Genomic DNA, 18,888 nt, shown 5'->3' with positions numbered 1-18,888 from the left:
TTATTTAGTCTTTTGTTTTTTTATTTATCTTATTTATTTATTTTTTTTTTCTAGAAATTCTTAATGGATCTTGCAGCGTCTTCGACTAAGCTGGTGTTGGCATACATGGACTTTCATGAAAAACATGAACTAGCTGTGAAGCATTTTCCTCACAATGAGAAAATACAAAAGCTGAAGGAAGATGCAATGGGTAGTTGTGACGAGCAAAGATTGAGTTCTCAAGCTATGCCAGAAAATCATAGCTTTTCTTTTAGCCAAGACGATGAGTATTGGCAAGATCTAGCCGTCATTGAAGCTTGGGATAGATTTTCCAAGATTTCTGCTAATGAGAAGAATGTTGAATCCTCAGTCTTTGCTAGGGCTGATTGTCCAACCGTAACAGGAGCCATTGATGTTACAAAGATTGCGGCTGAAAGTGTTCAGATAGCAAATAGTCTTTCTGAAAATGAAGGTCCTGCTATTGTAGTTGAAACTGAAAAAGTTGTAGGAGGTTTAAGTATTCGATCTGGTTTGAGATCTTCAGTTAAAAATGGATTTGGAACTCCCACTTTTAGTTTAGGTTTTGATGATCTGGAGAACTCCCCAACTATTGTACAACCTTTAGTAGCTGCTGATGCTGATGTTCCTGTACGACCTTCAGTTGCTGTCGATGTTGATGTTCCTTGTGCTGTAGGTGGTGCTGATGTTCCTGTTTTGAAGAAGCATAAAGTTCAACCATCAATGCTGCTTAGATCACCTTTTAAGGCACGGATTATCAACATTTACACTACATTATCAGAAGTTCAGAAAACTGTCTTGGAAGCTCTGTTTGATGATGATAAAAATCGTTTGTAAGTATTTTTTTTTTATTATAGAATTTGCTATCTTGTATACTAATTCATATTTGCTTTAGTGATATTAACTTTTTTAATTCCTTTATGCAGTGATCTAGTCTTTTTATCCAAAGTTAATGGAGTGCATGATGTTGAAGTCATGAGATTTCAACTTGAAAAGTTGTATACTCACCTTAAAATTGATTCAGAAATCATTAATGCTTGGTGTAGTATTTTGAATTATAATGAGAAATTTAGAGACTCAAGTTCTCCTGCTCGTTTCTTTTTTAATGTTACTGCTACTGTAAGTTCATATTCTTTAATTTGTTTTATTTTATTGAAGTATTTTACAGTATTCCAGTTGTATTAATTTTTTTTTAAACATGTAGGAGTGTCTTGTTCATTATGAGATTGATTTTGTTAGTTATCGGAATACTATGTTTCGTGAGGTTTCTCAGAAGTTATACAGCCAAAGTGTTGTCCCAAAGAAGGACATTCAACTTTTCTTCTTCCCAGTTTACGAAACAGGTCATTATTTCTTGGTATGTTTCAACACTACCACAGAGCATGGTAATATTGAGGTTATTGATTATAATGAAGATTCCAGAGATCATACACAGCTTTTAAAACATTTGGTACGATTTAAAAGTTAATTTCTATTAACATTATGTTTGCTTATTTCAGTAAAATTATTAGATTTTATAAATATCTATTATCTTTTCTCATTTGACATGTTTATTTTCAGAGAAGTGCATTTTGCAATTTTATGCAATATGAAGGAAATGTACAGAACTCTATGTTGTCAAGTGATATCAAGCGCATGGAGCATGTTACACTTGATTCTCCTTGGAAGTCTACAGATAATAATCATTTGCACTGTGGAATTGCATTGATGAGGATTATGGAAACATACATGGGTTTGTCAAAGTGGGCTTCAGGTTTGAAGAAGAATAATGTAAGTCTTTCATCTTATATGAATTGTCCTTAGATACTTGTTAATTTCTAATACTCTCTGAGTTTATAGGAATATGGACATGTAAAGTGAAAATTTGAATGATAAAGAAAATTCATGATAATAAAGGATATTAGTATGTTTATATGCACCACAAAGATATTTTTTTTATTATTTTTATATAGAAATTTAAATAAATCTTGCTCATTTGTCAAATGAGCAGCTAATAATTTGCTCATATTTCAAATGAGCAAGCAATTATTTGACTGAATTAATTTGATTAAATATAAGGCTTAAACTGGCATCTCTGTGCTTAAACTAGTGCTTTAGGCTGTGGATTATGCATCCTTGATAAGTGAAATCTTCCAAGATTCCATCTGTTTATGCATGGCAGAGAAGGTAGCACACTAAGGCAGCTTCCTACTCTGGTTTTTTTTTTTCTCTTGATGTAGAGGCTTTGCACCAGCATTTCAATAATTAAAAAAACAGGACATAATTTCCACAACTTCTAATAGAATTCTGTTTATGTCCAATATAAACTGTTTATGTCCAATATAAGTAGCAGATGGTTCTGAGTGACCTTGCACACCAATCATCCACCTTCCCTTTTCCAACTCGGCTGAAACTTGGAGTATAAACTGTAGAGCAATTGAACCAAAATTTAGTGAACCCAGTGAACCTTTAGCAAGATTTCAAGCTACTTTTCTTTTAAAATAAATGTAAAGGAATCAGAATTTGGGTTTCTTATTACTTATTCTATTCTTCTGCTACGTGCTTCGTGCTTCACCCTGCTTTATGCATTTATATTTTTTAAAATTTTCTTGTTTTATTTTTTCTTTCCTATTTCTTACAGGTGATAATCATGGAAAAACTTCGTGTGAAGTACACCTTGGCAATAATTTTAAGCGAAATAAACACAATTCAATCTGCTAAAGAGATTCCTCAAAAGAAGAAAACGCATAAGAAAGTTTCTCCTAAGACTGAAGAAGAAAAAGTTGAAGAACAAAAGGGTGAAGAAGAAAAGGCCTAAGAAGAAAAGGCTACTTGTTAGTGTAACCTCAATATTTTGCTTGATGTAGTATTGATTAAGGTGTTGACATAGCTTTCTAATTTTAGGGAAGTAGAGAAACAATGATTTAATCAACTTGTAAATTGTTATTTTTTGAATGATGTAAAAATGGTGACTTTTGATTATGGTGACTTTTGTGTTTACCTGAAATACTTTGTCGTTTATACCTACCGTTTATTTGAACTATTTGTTGATTTACAAATGAGCAACGAACTATTTGCTCAATTGACAAATGTGTAAAAAATATTTGCTTATTTGAGCAAATAAACAAAGAACAATTATTTGCTCAAGGGTAGAGCAAATTATTCTTTTCTCATTTGACGAATGAGCAACTAACTATTTGCTCAATTGACAAATGAGCAACTAAGTTTTTTCTCATTTGAAAAATGAACAAAGAACAATTTGCTCATTTGACAAATGAGCAAAGAATAATTAACTCATTTGAAAAATAAACAAAGAACAAATTGCTCATTTGACAAATGAGCAAAGAATAATTTGCTCATTTGACAAATGAGCAAAGAAATGCTTGTTTATTTAATGAATGATTAAAAATAAATTTTGCTTATTTGACAAATGAGCAACTAACTATTTGCTCATTTAACAAATGAGCAACTAACTATTTGCTCACTTGACAAATGAGCAACTAACTATTTTCTCATTTGACAAATGAGCAACTAACTATTTGCTCATTTGCTAAATGAGCAAAAAATTGATTGTTCATTTTCCAAATGAGTAAATAATTGATTCTGTTAAGAAATATAAAATCAACAGAATATTAACAAAATTTAAAACATAAATTTCCAGGATCTTTATTATTTCTTATGGTATGTTTTTATGTGTTACATTTTATTGTTTGAAAAATAGCAGGATCACCTGCAACCCCCTTCCTCCCTTAAACAAGAACACACACACACATACACATAAATACACATACACACGCACACAGACACACATATATGCAATGCACCACACACACTGACACAGACACACACACACAGATACACACACAGACACACACACAGATACACACACAGACATACACACACACAGAGACAGATGCACATACACACACACACTGACACAGACACACACAGGCACACACACAGAAACAGATGCACATACTTACACGCACTCACAACCTGTAATAGAATCGGAAATCAGATTTTGTAATTAGATTCAGAATTAGATTTTGAAATTAATTTCTGAAATCAGAATTGTGATCAGCTACTGAATTGAAATGTTTAATATATAATGAGGAGATGTGCCAAAAATATTAAATCTTATATTTATGTAAAGTTATCATTACACTTTTTTTGGACAATTTCTAATATCATGGTGACTCAATTCACCACAACCTCTACAAAATCTCTTCTTTTTCTGGTTTTGTTCTACAGCCTTTTCTTTTTCTCCCTTCAGCCTTTTTGCAAATCTACCTCTTGTTTCAACATTTGGCACATCAATCTCAGCCCCTTTCTCTTTTGAAGTCTCTTCATTTGATACGTGAACTCCAAGCCCTTTGTTCTTTGAAATTTTTGGAGGTTTGACAATTATTTCAGTTGGCACAGTAGCTCCAATCAATAGCTCAATGTCTTGTGCTTTGTTGTTTGCACTTCCTGCTGTTTCATTATTTCTTGCAATCCTCTTAGCTTCCAAATCCTTTCTTATTCCTTGAAAATTTATCACAAGATCTTGAATATCTTCATCATTTCCTTCTGCCAAACTTACACAAGTGTGTATCTCTGACCATAAGTCATTTAACAATTTTTTCTTGTCAATTAAATTAGCACATTGCTCCAACAGGTTTCCACCCAAGTCAAAAATTGGTTTTTTTAGTGCCATAGTAGTCCATCTGTGTAGCATATCCTGCTTAGGAATGGTTTCAAACCTTTTTGCTTTCCAAACCCAAATCATATGTCTACATGGAATACCTTGTCTATAAAATAACTTGCAAGAACATGTGGTGTCATAGTTAGTTGGATTAAACACAATATCAAATGTTCTAATCCGATTTCCTTCACTTACTTTTGCAACTTCCAATCCATTTTCTTTCTTCAATTCATCAACACCGCAAGAAAAACAAGCAATTTCAACCTCATATTGGAATTCATAAAAGACAGAGTTAGTATATAAATGTGAGGCATGCTTTTCTATCCCTAGAGGTGTTTTGCACTCAGGATATTTATGCTTTGAATCATTATCATTCTGACCTTGAGTGTGTCTTGGGGCATCAATTGCAGCTTCATATCTCAAGTAAAACTCAACAAGTGACACATGAGGATTGATAAAGGAGCAGAAATAGTTGTTTCACTTTCAGATCTTGATGTTGTACGCATTATTCCTCCAAGGAACACATCTCTGAAATACGCCGGAATCCACTTGTGCCTTATCTTGTACATATAACCTAACCACTCATGTTCTTCCAAGTGGTATACCATCACCTTGTTCCACCTTTCTTCAAACTCAGAAGGTTCAATTTCAAGATGCCAAACACAAGCACATAATTTTTTTAGGAAACCAGTTTCTTCTTGCATGATTGATTTCTCCACCTTATCTGGTAACTTTTTCATTATGTGCCACATACAGAAGCGATGTTCAGTCTTGTTAAACACACTTTTAACAACAATTTTCATTGCTGGATCTTGATTTGTAATCATACAATTCGATTCATTTCCACCCTTTGCCTTGAGAAATGATCTGAACAACCACTCAAATGACACTATATCTTCCTTTGCTATGAAACCAACAGCAAAAGTAATGCAGCTCTTATGATGGTCAACCCCTGTAAATGGAGTAAACACCATGTTATACCTGTTTACACATACAGATTAAATTTTAAATGATCAAATAACTACACACACACATAAATACACATACACACGTACTTAGACACAGACACACACACGCACACACACACATACACATACATACACGCACTCACAATCTGTAATAGAATCTGAAATCAGATTATGAAATCAGAATTGTCATCAACTACTGAAATAATTCAATGCTCATTTGGAAAATGAGCAAATAATTGATTGATCATTTGTCAAATGAGCTTATAACTCAATGCTAATTTGTGAAATAAGCAAACAATTGTTTGCTTTTTTGTCAAATGAGCAAATAATTGAATGCTCATTTCTGAAATGAGCAAATAAGTCAATGCTCATTTGTGAAATAAGCAAACAATTATACTAAGTTCATTTAAAACAAAGTTATTAAGTTAAGCTATAGTTATAACATAAAAATGAATTGTGATTTTTATGAATTACCTATTGGTTTAGTATGTGGTATCAAAGGATACCATATCACCAAATAGAGCGTAACTCTTTTTACAAAGGGGGTCAGCCCATAATGCTCTACAAAGGCAATAATCTTCATCCATCTCAAAATCAAAGAAAAAAGCGCTCCACATTAGCTTTTTGTTGGTAAAGTTATCCACGAACATTTGAGCATCACTTCCTTGAATGTATGCTTTCAAATCTCTATGAAATTTTTTGAAATCTTCCTTAGATGCACCAATGTTATCATATCCTCCAACAATTTCCTTCATCATTCGAAAAGTTGTAACTGGACCAATATTCACCTATTTAAAGAACAAAACAGTTTGTCAAATGAGCAAATAATTTAATGCTCATTTTTAAAATGAGCAAACAATTCAATTATTTGCTTGCTCATTTGAACAATTTAATGCTCATTTTTCAAATTATCAAACAATTTACTGGTCATTTTTCAAATAAACAAACAATTAAATGCTCATTTTTCAAATGAGCATACTACTTTTATTAGAACATGTAGAGAATTCATGAAACATAAGAGACTTTGAAAGTTGTACCTTAGAATTATTCACAATTATTTTTTTGTGCAATATGTTCATTTTTCTTCCTTCTTTTTGGAAGAGATTGCAACTAGGTGTATAAAGCGGATGAGTATGTCCCTCATGAAATTGTGACACTATGAATTTGTTATCATCACAATGCTTTATGATAATATGTGCCTTGCACCCAACACGAGTAACGAGTCTCTTCCTTTTGATTGAAGTTTTTTCTTCATTGCTTTCTCCTTCGTTGTTATTTAAATCTTTTTCAACAGTAGGCTTTCTTTTCTCTTTGTATCCTTCTTTATTGCATAAGATATACTGTGATTTCAATTCTTTGCTTCTTCTTTGCCTTTTAGTTGTAGACTTTCTTGTGTTGAATCCAGCAGCAAATGCGTATCTTTTATAAAATTCAAGGCCCTCTTCAAGATTATTAAACTTCATCCCTATAGCTGGTTTCAACTCATTGGGGCATATTGGAAGCCATTCTTTTGTTCCTCCAGGAGTGAGCAAAGGTGCTACTTTAGGAGAAACTACTATTGTAGGAGTAGTTGCCACATTTGTGATGGTACTAGAATGACTGTCAAGTTCTTCGTTGTTGCTCATCATTTCTGAAATCAGATTCAGAAATCAGAATTGCAAACAGAATGATGAGGGGGGAGGGGGAATAGGTTTGTATAAGGAAGTGTAAGAAGGGAGTGTGGTTGGTGTGCAGGAAACAGACCAAGAAGAAGGGGGGTGGGGCTTGTGTGCAGGCAAGAAAACCAAGGAACTCAATGCTTTGATAGCAGAAACTAGATGATTTGAAAAGGAGTAAAACTTGATAATGCTACCCTTCAATATGATTTGCAAAACCTAGCATATATAGCATTCAGTATAGCATATTTGCCTACAAAAACCATACATTCTTAGACACACACACACACACACACTCTAACACATGCACTCTTACACTCACTTACACACACACACACACACACACACAGTAATTTCAGATTATCACAGCACACGGAAGTGCTCAATCTAAGAAGCACAACCACTTGCTCATTTGATAAATGAGCAACTAAATATTTGCTCATTAGCTACAGCTACAGCTACCTCTTTCACTTTCACTGCTTCTGCAACTCATGTTATTGAGCTGAATCCTATTTCTCACCCTCTTTCTTACACTATACAATCACCACCACCACCAAACTCTCTCTCCTTCCTCCGCCCTTGTCCCTGTACCTTACCACCACCAATATCACCACCACAACCTGTCTCACTCTCACTCCCTCGCCGCCGCCCCTGTCCCTTGCACCCTACCACCACCACCATTACCAACTTATTTTGCTCATTTGCTCCTTTTTATATTTGCTCTTTTTTTTTTTGGATTTGCTCAATTTAATTATGTTTCCTCATTATATGTTTTTTATATTATTACAAATATTTAGGTTTGCTCATTTTCAATTCATTTGCTCATTTTAAATTTGATTGCAAATTTCCAATTCAATCTGCTAAAGAGATTCCTCAAAAGAAGAAAACGCAGAAGAAAGTTTCTCCTAAGACTGAAGAAGAAAAAGTTGAAGAACAAAAGGGTGAAGAAGAAAAGGCCTAAGAAGAAAAGGCTACTTGTTAGTGTAACCTCAATATTTTGCTTGATGTAGTATTGATTAAGGTGTTGACATAGCTTTCTAATTTTAGGGAAGTAGAGAAACAATGATTTAATCAACTTGTAAATTGTTATTTTTTGAATGATGTAAAAATGGTGACTTTTGATTATGGTGACTTTTGTGTTTACCTGAAATACTTTGTCGTTTATACCTACCGTTTATTTGAACTATTTGTTGATTTACAAATGAGCAACGAACTATTTGCTCAATTGACAAATGTGTAAAAAATATTTGCTTATTTGAGCAAATAAACAAAGAACAATTATTTGCTCAAGGGTAGAGCAAATTATTCTTTTCTCATTTGACGAATGAGCAACTAACTATTTGCTCAATTGACAAATGAGCAACTAAGTTTTTTCTCATTTGAAAAATGAACAAAGAACAATTTGCTCATTTGACAAATGAGCAAAGAATAATTAACTCATTTGAAAAATAAACAAAGAACAAATTGCTCATTTGACAAATGAGCAAAGAATAATTTGCTCATTTGACAAATGAGCAAAGAAATGCTTGTTTATTTAATGAATGATTAAAAATAAATTTTGCTTATTTGACAAATGAGCAACTAACTATTTGCTCATTTAACAAATGAGCAACTAACTATTTGCTCACTTGACAAATGAGCAACTAACTATTTTCTCATTTGACAAATGAGCAACTAACTATTTGCTCATTTGCTAAATGAGCAAAAAATTGATTGTTCATTTTCCAAATGAGTAAATAATTGATTCTGTTAAGAAATATAAAATCAACAGAATATTAACAAAATTTAAAACATAAATTTCCAGGATCTTTATTATTTCTTATGGTATGTTTTTATGTGTTACATTTTATTGTTTGAAAAATAGCAGGATCACCTGCAACCCCCTTCCTCCCTTAAACAAGAACACACACACACATACACATAAATACACATACACACGCACACAGACACACATATATGCAATGCACCACACACACTGACACAGACACACACACACAGATACACACACAGACACACACACAGATACACACACAGACATACACACACACAGAGACAGATGCACATACACACACACACTGACACAGACACACACAGGCACACACACAGAAACAGATGCACATACTTACACGCACTCACAACCTGTAATAGAATCGGAAATCAGATTTTGTAATTAGATTCAGAATTAGATTTTGAAATTAATTTCTGAAATCAGAATTGTGATCAGCTACTGAATTGAAATGTTTAATATATAATGAGGAGATGTGCCAAAAATATTAAATCTTATATTTATGTAAAGTTATCATTACACTTTTTTTGGACAATTTCTAATATCATGGTGACTCAATTCACCACAACCTCTACAAAATCTCTTCTTTTTCTGGTTTTGTTCTACAGCCTTTTCTTTTTCTCCCTTCAGCCTTTTTGCAAATCTACCTCTTGTTTCAACATTTGGCACATCAATCTCAGCCCCTTTCTCTTTTGAAGTCTCTTCATTTGATACGTGAACTCCAAGCCCTTTGTTCTTTGAAATTTTTGGAGGTTTGACAATTATTTCAGTTGGCACAGTAGCTCCAATCAATAGCTCAATGTCTTGTGCTTTGTTGTTTGCACTTCCTGCTGTTTCATTATTTCTTGCAATCCTCTTAGCTTCCAAATCCTTTCTTATTCCTTGAAAATTTATCACAAGATCTTGAATATCTTCATCATTTCCTTCTGCCAAACTTACACAAGTGTGTATCTCTGACCATAAGTCATTTAACAATTTTTTCTTGTCAATTAAATTAGCACATTGCTCCAACAGGTTTCCACCCAAGTCAAAAATTGGTTTTTTTAGTGCCATAGTAGTCCATCTGTGTAGCATATCCTGCTTAGGAATGGTTTCAAACCTTTTTGCTTTCCAAACCCAAATCATATGTCTACATGGAATACCTTGTCTATAAAATAACTTGCAAGAACATGTGGTGTCATAGTTAGTTGGATTAAACACAATATCAAATGTTCTAATCCGATTTCCTTCACTTACTTTTGCAACTTCCAATCCATTTTCTTTCTTCAATTCATCAACACCGCAAGAAAAACAAGCAATTTCAACCTCATATTGGAATTCATAAAAGACAGAGTTAGTATATAAATGTGAGGCATGCTTTTCTATCCCTAGAGGTGTTTTGCACTCAGGATATTTATGCTTTGAATCATTATCATTCTGACCTTGAGTGTGTCTTGGGGCATCAATTGCAGCTTCATATCTCAAGTAAAACTCAACAAGTGACACATGAGGATTGATAAAGGAGCAGAAATAGTTGTTTCACTTTCAGATCTTGATGTTGTACGCATTATTCCTCCAAGGAACACATCTCTGAAATACGCCGGAATCCACTTGTGCCTTATCTTGTACATATAACCTAACCACTCATGTTCTTCCAAGTGGTATACCATCACCTTGTTCCACCTTTCTTCAAACTCAGAAGGTTCAATTTCAAGATGCCAAACACAAGCACATAATTTTTTTAGGAAACCAGTTTCTTCTTGCATGATTGATTTCTCCACCTTATCTGGTAACTTTTTCATTATGTGCCACATACAGAAGCGATGTTCAGTCTTGTTAAACACACTTTTAACAACAATTTTCATTGCTGGATCTTGATTTGTAATCATACAATTCGATTCATTTCCACCCTTTGCCTTGAGAAATGATCTGAACAACCACTCAAATGACACTATACCTTCCTTTGCTATGAAACCAACAGCAAAAGTAATGCAGCTCTTATGATGGTTGATGGGCGTGCGAACGGTCGTACATTCCACACTCAATCAAACACATTTATTAACAAACACCTTACAAACCAAGCATAATGACAAGTAAGAGTTCGGTCCACAAGGAACAGGATATGATTGCCAAAGATCTTTACACTTAAGCTAGCTCGAAGTCAATTGGTGAATAGGGGTTCGTCAAGAAGACAAACAAACTATGGTGCTAAATCAATGAATTAAAGACACTAGGGAATGAGATCCCCTCAACCAAGGCAAATAGGCAAACGGGGAGTAAAATAGACAAGATATAGCAAGGACTATATGTAAAATCAACCTCATGCAATTAGAAAACAACTCACACTACTAAACTTAGATTCCTCATTAGTTTAGCAATAGATGATACATAATCAAATTACAATAAGTAATGACGTACTCAATTTACACTTCCATGTCAAATTAGGCATATCATACTATCAAGCTCCTTAGTCAAGGGTAGCTAAACCTATCATGAGGAACTAACAAGCAATCTCATATAATCAATTTAATTGCAATACAAACATCAATGCTTCTCCCACATTTGCATAGTTAACCCAAAAAGGTCGAGCTTCACCCAACCCCTAGCAAGAAAACTACTCACAACTCATGTTTATCAACATGCAATCAAGAATTAGGGTTCTAAATACTTCAATAATTGGGGAAAAGTGGTTAACAATTGAAATAACTATCATCCAATAACAAATTACCAAGAACTAAGAAGATTTAAATAACATGCAAATACCAAATGAAATCTGAAATTAAAAGGAAGAAGGTTGGAGAAATTACTAATTGAAGCTTCAAATGTTGAATACAAATTGCCCAACTTTGAGAATAATTCTTGAATTTCACTAATACAATGATTTGATTTGATGAAAACTAAGCTAAATTAATCCTAAGGAATGTTTCAAACTAAGGGAGGTTTCTGAAAACTAGGCTACTGTCCTGCTTCTCTCCGTCTTTTAAACGATCTCAAAAGGACCTTAAATAGTCCGTACAAAATTGGCTGAGATCGGGAAAAGGTCCGACCGAACTATGGGTAAGTTCGGTCGGACTCAGGGTAGGTTCGGTCGAACCATGTGTAGGTTCGGTCGAACCTCCCTGATCCTTGTTTGGTCGAACTTTTGAGGTTCGACCTCTCCTGCAAAATTGCTGAAAACAGGTTTGACACTGCCTTCACTGCACCCTGGAGGTTCGGTCGAACTTTTGAAAAGTTTGACCACACCAAGGTTCGACCGGACCTTTCAGAGGTTCGGCCACACCTCCTCTTGCACTTCCTTTTCTTGCTTCCTCTCCTTCCCTTTTTCCCCTCTTTCCTTTGTCCATGGCTTCCATGCTTGGCCAAGGGGCCTCCCACCGTGCATAGGACTGTCACGGAACCTGCAGAAGATACCAAAGTTCACGAGAGCATGGGGATGATAAAATAATGCATAAAGATTATCAAAATAAGCATTACTTTTCATCAACACAAAAAGAAGCCATAAGAGGATAATGAGGTGGAAAAACCTAATAAAAATAAGAGGAAAAAGACCTAAATACTACCCCTAAGAGTGACATAAATGTCACTCATCAAACTCCCCCACGCTAAGCCTTTGCTCGCCCTCGAGCAAAGCAAAGGAAAAAGAACAAGGGAGAAAGAATTAGTTATTCAAACATGCAAGGAACAAAAGAAAAACCGAAATTGCTTTTAGCAAAAGCAACAAGCCATTTAAACCCCAAGGTCGCCGATGAGGACGAGTTGTGATCTCGTGAGGGTTTCCAGAGAGCATACCCCACAACTCTTACAAAATTGCGTTCAAGACAAACCAAAAACAAGGGAAAAAGAAACAACAAATCCAACACAAATCATAGCCAAATCGAGCTTTTGGAGATAACAAACATGAATGAGTGTCAAACTTTCTGAGTAGTAGAAGTGAGCATGCAAGGGGATGCCGAAAGTTGATTGAAGGATAAGCTATGCTAAGCATAGAGAACTCAAACATGCACCACTCCCCCCGCATTACATACAATCTTACCGCGTTCCCTCATCTAGATTCAAATCCGCCCTTGGAGATAGCATCAAGTGACTCCTCGAAGGAGCCGGAACAAAGATAAAACACTGCAAAATAGGGGAACCCGACATCTCACCAAGTCATGCCTTCTCCATATGCTTGAGTTCCAGCTCCCTCCACCGATAAGTGACTCAACCAACCTAGGTCAACAGGGCATTGAAAGGGTTATAACGATGGCTAGGGGGGTAAGGGTGTGGAGGAATTTGGAATTTGGTGCTTAGCCTAACCGTGAAGCAAAGGGTGATCAAGCCTCTTTTTCAAAATCAATCATCAACCAATTTTAAAACTACGTTGCCACAATCTTGAACTATAATGCCAAACACTTTTGAGCTTTCGCTTTCCTCTTACATCTTCATTCATCAACCCTTCGTTTGTCACATTCTCTCTCTTTTTTTTTTTTTTTTTTTTAGCTTCAAAGGCTTTTTCTAGGATTTACATTTGCTTTTCTTGAACATATATTCACAAAAACACTGCTTCACTTTCCAAGTAGAACCATTCCCTTCCAAATTTCAAATCAAAACTACAATAAACCCTCATGGCTTGAGCTTCACGATTCTAAGGGTGAAAGTAAAACAAAAGGGCCATGGGCTTGCAATGTGCTATAATCAAGGAGGGGAAGATTCAACATGGTAAGGGCAAATGCAACCCAAAAATACAAAAGAAAAAAAAACTAATACTAGAAAACAAAAGTAGTCACCGAATGAAGAATGCCTTTGTCATTCGTAGGTTAGTTCGGTCTCGATCTCGGGAGCCAGACGCCAAGTTCTAGATCTAAGCATGCCTTGGTGAGGATCCTACGCCGCTCATACAAGTAATGTTGGAGGCTTGAACAATAAAGCTCACATCGGGTTACAAAAACCATCTCTAGGGCTTCAAATCCCCTAATGAGAGCAACACCTTCTTACCACAAACAAGTGAATTTGGGTTCGATGGGCCTAACGAGTTCTAGAACAACTACCTTAGCATGAACATGTCCCAGAGTCAACCAATGGCAATCCCGAAGCATGCAAACTTATAACACTCAAGAAGCAAAGCATTCAAACACACGAGTCAACATTATTATGCTCGAAATGAAAATGAAACAACTAAGCTTTTCGTGGTTTGCCATGAATAAAAAGGAAAATCTTTTTCACCCCCTTTTTTTTCTTTTTTTTTTTTTTTTTTTTTTGATGCAAGGAGTACAAGAGAGATAAGAGGCTAGTAAACATATAATTCTCAATCGACAAACAAAGATCGTTCGGCATCAATACCAACGATCACCATATTCCGAGGAATCAAATGCAAACAACCTCGAACAATCAACTCCATTCTAGTCTAAGCTAACTATGCACACAAGGGAAAAAAAAAAAAGAAAAATAGGGAAAGATCTCACCAAATGCTGCTTGAAATAGAACACAAGGCAAAATTGCGATCTCACCAAGGTTTCCGGAGCTTGAGTTGCTCCTTATCCCATCATTTTGTGCTTCCGTTTTCAAGCTACAAGGAAAGTGAGCCAAAAGAAAAGAAACACTACAACTATACAAAGAAAAGTTAGTGAACAAAAGGAAAAGACTAGAATTATAAACAAAAGAAAAAGATTGACAAAAAGCTATCTACAAAATTTGGATTTTGGGATTTGGATTTTGGGATCAAGAGAGAAGAGGGAAAAACAAATTTTTTTTATTTTTTTTTTTATTTTTTTTTATTTTTTTTTTTTTTAACATCATCATCATAAGAATATTACCAACCAAAAATCATCTCTAACTACAATAAATTCATTATCCGTGATGGTTCTCCATATGCACAAGCTACCATCCTACCACACTACCCTCCTATGTACACTTCAACCAAAAGGAACATCCTCCCCTACGCTAGTCTTTTGCACGTCTCGAGCAAAAGGAATAGGCATGAAAGTCCGGGGGGGGGGGGGAAATGGAGGGAGAGAACCCTCATTGGGGGTTTCTATCCTCCCGTTCCTGAGGGGGGTTCATGAAATCAAACCCCGGGCGATCCATGGATGGATGGAAAGGTTGGTTAAAGTGCTCATAGGGCCACCCTTGGGTACCCCAACCACCATCAAAAGGATTCGGGGTTGATGGACTTGCCGGATCATAGGCGTAGTCGCACCCACCCGGCCGATAAGGGTTGTATGGTGGGGTACCAACACGTTGGGATGGGTCGATAGGACCTTCCCAATAAGCATAGGTGTTGGGGGAGGGGTTGTTAGGGTCATAGATGTCCCAATGTGGAACTGGGCCCTCTTGAGGCGGGTGGTAGGGATAGTTAACATAGGGCGTTTGAACGCCTGCTTGCACAAGACTATCATAGTTCATCCTTGCGTAGTACCCTCATTGTTCAATAGAAGCCTGATTATCAAAACGAATACCATCGAGGGTACTACGCAGGGCACTCATATCAAAAGGAGAAGAGGAAGAAGAAGAAGATGTCTCACCTCCCCCACTAGGGGGGGGAAATTATGCTCCACTTGGTAGACCGGTTGAGGGTGAGGGATTGCACCGCGGGCTTGTTTTTTCCTTAATTCATCGGGGATGAATTTTCGCGCAATCTTCCACCTTAGCGGGTTGGAAGGGTCTACCAAAGTGTGAGGAGGATCCGGGAGGACACACCATTCTTTTCCATTATCTACCAAGAGGATAAATTTGCGATTCTGGGTGGAGTAGTTGATGAAGCGTTGGTTGCGGAGAGCAACAATAGAAAGAGCATAAGGAGGGTAGCCGACGGCCTCTTCTTCTTTGTTTTGGAGCACATGGGGGAGCAAATCAATTTGGTCCTTGTAAGCTCCACCATTCAAAGAAAGGGCAATGAGGGTGATCATGCCCCCCATGTGTATCTCATCACCAAGCCGCCCATCTCGAGTGTCCAACAATCTCGAGATAAAAGTGGTGGAGCATTTGAACTTTAAACGCTGAGGATTGTCGGCCAAGAAAAGGCAAGCTACCTCATCTTTCACCATAGAGCCGAGGTTTGCCTTGAAGAATACGGCATACTGAAGGAGCCGGGCAAAGTATCTCAAAGCAATATGGATGATGTTGTTGACCTTTGCGGTGTTAGTGCGAAAGATGGGCTTGGTGGAGATGCTCTGCCACCATTCTTGTTCATTATAGGGAATGCGACACATTGAGGTCATATCGGAAGGCCGATGCATCCCGGTTGCTTGCCAATGGAAGATCTCATTGAGCTCACTCTCGGATAGGGAATGGTCTTCGTTGAACATACGAAAGTGAAGAATAATTTGAGATTCATTCCCTTCATCATCTTCTTCAATGACTTCCTTGCGGAGGGAAGCAAGGAACTCCAATGTGACGCGCTCATAGGTGTGAGCGTGGAGGTCAATGAACTCGCCCCAACCAAAGTTTTGTGCGAGCCGGACTACTTCATCCATGATGCCAAGCTTTCTTAAGGTGTTCCCGCAGAAGAACCTTGTAGAACGAATGGGACGGTCTATGAGGGTTTTATAGACATCCCAAAAGTGTTTGTTTGGAGCGATGATGCCATGATCATAGATGCCGGGAGGAGGAGGAAAATTTGACGATGAAGATTCTCCCGTCCTCTTCCTCTTGGACTTGCTTTTGCCAAAAAGATGCATTGTGAATCTACAAAAATCGCCAAGAATTAACATTAGGAAGATTCAAACCAAAAGGGGGCACAAGAAGCTCGTCGAGATTAAAAGTGTGTGCAATGAGAGTAAAAGCCATGAGTTGTGAAATAGATGTAGATGGTAGCAACAATACAATTCAAGGCATTAATGGACACTTATAAACCAAGGCATGAGCTAAAAATCCTATGGCAATCGAATGCAAATCCTAAGAAAACCTAGGCGAAAATGGGCATGACGTCCCCTAAAATTCATGAAATCCACTCAAAACTCATCGAAATCAAACCGAGAACAATGAGTAATAGTCACAAAATTCCATCCAACTCAAGAATTTCTCAATCAAAATGTAGCATGAACAACCTAGTGAAAGATTAACACATTCAAGCAAACAAATTGAAATCATGAAAACCCAAGTCATACATGCATATTCATCATGAAACAAGTTCTACTAACAACAACCAACCAATTACAACAAGGAAATCCCAATAACCATTTAAATCAAACAAGCCATGACTAACAATATCAATTGTACCACATATCATACTTGAACATGTAAAACATGGTAAAACAAAGAGAAATTGAAGAAATGAGCTTGCAAAAGTTAGAATAACCATACCACAATTGATTGGAAGTAAGTAGAAATCAAGAAGTTTCAAGCCACTCAAACCCTAGAAATTGGGGAAAATTCAAGGAGTGATTTTTATGGGAGATTTTAGGAATTGAGTAGTGGATGTAAATGAAGTGAGGAGGGAAAAAGATAGGAGTGATTTTTATGGAGATTTGAGGTTGAAGGAGGGGTGACTATGGAGTATTAGGGTGAGAAGGAGAAGAAAAGGGAGAGGGAGAGCCGAAAGTAAGAAGTAAGAGTGAGAAAGCAGCGGCTCAAGTCTATTAAATCTGGGCAAGATCGAAAAAGGTTCGGTCGGACCTTATGAGGTTCGGTCGGACCATAATAAGTTCGACCAAACTTTTTAAAAGTTCGACCGAACTTTTTGATCTTCCAGAAACTGCCAGAATTCAGCCTAATTTGATTTCCAGAACAGGAGCGGCCGAACTTTCTTAAGGTTCGGTCGGACCAGCATAGGTTCGACCAAACTTATGAAAAGTTCGGTCGAACTCTTTGATTTTCCAGAATTCGACAGTTTTTAGCCCATTTTGAGTTCTAGGGGAGGAGCGGCCGAACTCTTGTGTGGTTCGGTCAAACTTTTGCAAAGTTCGGCCGAACCTTGCTGTAGTTTGGTCGAACACCCCTAAATCCCTCTATCTGAAAATTTGCACAAAACTTCCCCTCAAGACACACTAAAATACAACACAATCATGCCTAAGGTATATGGAAAATGCATTCCTTTTTAAGGCAAGACAAACAAGAATACCAACACAAACCAAATACCCGCAAAACCATCAATCCAAAGTTGTGAAAGAAGAAAAGAAAACATCAAGCAAATAGAATAGAGGAGGGTTAGAAACTCGGGTTGCCTCCCGGAAGCGCTTCTTTAACGTCACTAGCTTGACGTACTTCACACATTCAAGAGATGAGACTGCATTGCATTGACTCAATCAAACCAACATGAGCATCCTCATAATAAAGCTTGAGGCGATGCCCATTGACCTTGAACGACCTCGATCCATCCAAATCATTTAGCTCAACTGCTCCATGGGGGAACACCTCCTTAACGGTGAATGGACCACTCCACCTTGACATGAGCTTTCCGGGAAATAGTTTCATCCTTGAATTGTAAAGCAACACCTTATCTCCAACATTGAAGGTCTTCTTTTCAATTTGCCGGTCCTGCCACTCCTTTGACCGGGTTTTGTACAAGCTTGCACAATCATAAGCATCCATCCGTAGTTCCTCTAACTCATGCAAGTCTAGCCACCTTTGTTCACCCGCACTCGCCAAATCAAAGTTGATCTTTTTGATAGCCCATTGAGCACGGTGTTCAAGTTCAACCGGAAGGTGACAAGACTTACCATATACAAGCCGGTAGGGGGTAGTGCCGATGGGGGTTTTGAAAGCGGTTCTATAGGCCCAAAGGGCATCATCTAGCTTGTCCCACCAATCTTTCCTATTCCTAGCCACTGTTTTCTCAAGAATTACCTTGATTTGGCGATTGGAAACCTCCGCTTGCCCACTTGTTTGCGGGTGATAAGTCGTGCCAAAGCGTTGATGGACCCC

At 36.9% G+C, this 18,888-nt stretch overlaps 1 protein-coding gene across 1 annotated transcript; it reads left to right on the top strand.

Annotated features, from left to right (window-relative positions):
* Nucleotides 1-34: 34 nt before the first annotated feature.
* Nucleotides 35-2,999, top strand: LOC110735624. Its single transcript, XM_021915811.1, has 5 exons — nt 35-830; nt 924-1,116; nt 1,202-1,447; nt 1,558-1,767; nt 2,618-2,999. Exons 1-5 carry the CDS (start codon nt 64-66, stop codon nt 2,792-2,794), a joined length of 1,593 nt encoding a protein of 530 aa, XP_021771503.1. The 5' UTR covers nt 35-63; the 3' UTR covers nt 2,795-2,999.
* Nucleotides 3,000-18,888: the final 15,889 nt, after the last annotated feature.

Source organism: Chenopodium quinoa, unplaced genomic scaffold (assembly GCF_001683475.1).
Source record: "Chenopodium quinoa cultivar QQ74 unplaced genomic scaffold, ASM168347v1, whole genome shotgun sequence".
Taxonomy (NCBI): Eukaryota; Viridiplantae; Streptophyta; class Magnoliopsida; order Caryophyllales; family Amaranthaceae; genus Chenopodium; species Chenopodium quinoa.
The sequence above is the reverse complement of the archived record's forward strand: the minus strand, read 5'-3'. Positions and strand labels throughout refer to the sequence as shown.

Excerpts from the sequence above, each read along its gene's own strand:
- LOC110735624 (XM_021915811.1), top strand. The coding sequence starts at position 64 with ATGGATCTTGCAGCGTCTTCGACTAAGCTGGTGTTGGCATACATGGAC. Across the intron at positions 1,117-1,201 it reads TTTTTAATGTTACTGCTACT|GAGTGTCTTGTTCATTATGA; the intron begins GTAAGTTCATAT and ends TTAAACATGTAG. Across the intron at positions 1,768-2,617 it reads CAGGTTTGAAGAAGAATAAT|GTGATAATCATGGAAAAACT; the intron begins GTAAGTCTTTCA and ends TATTTCTTACAG.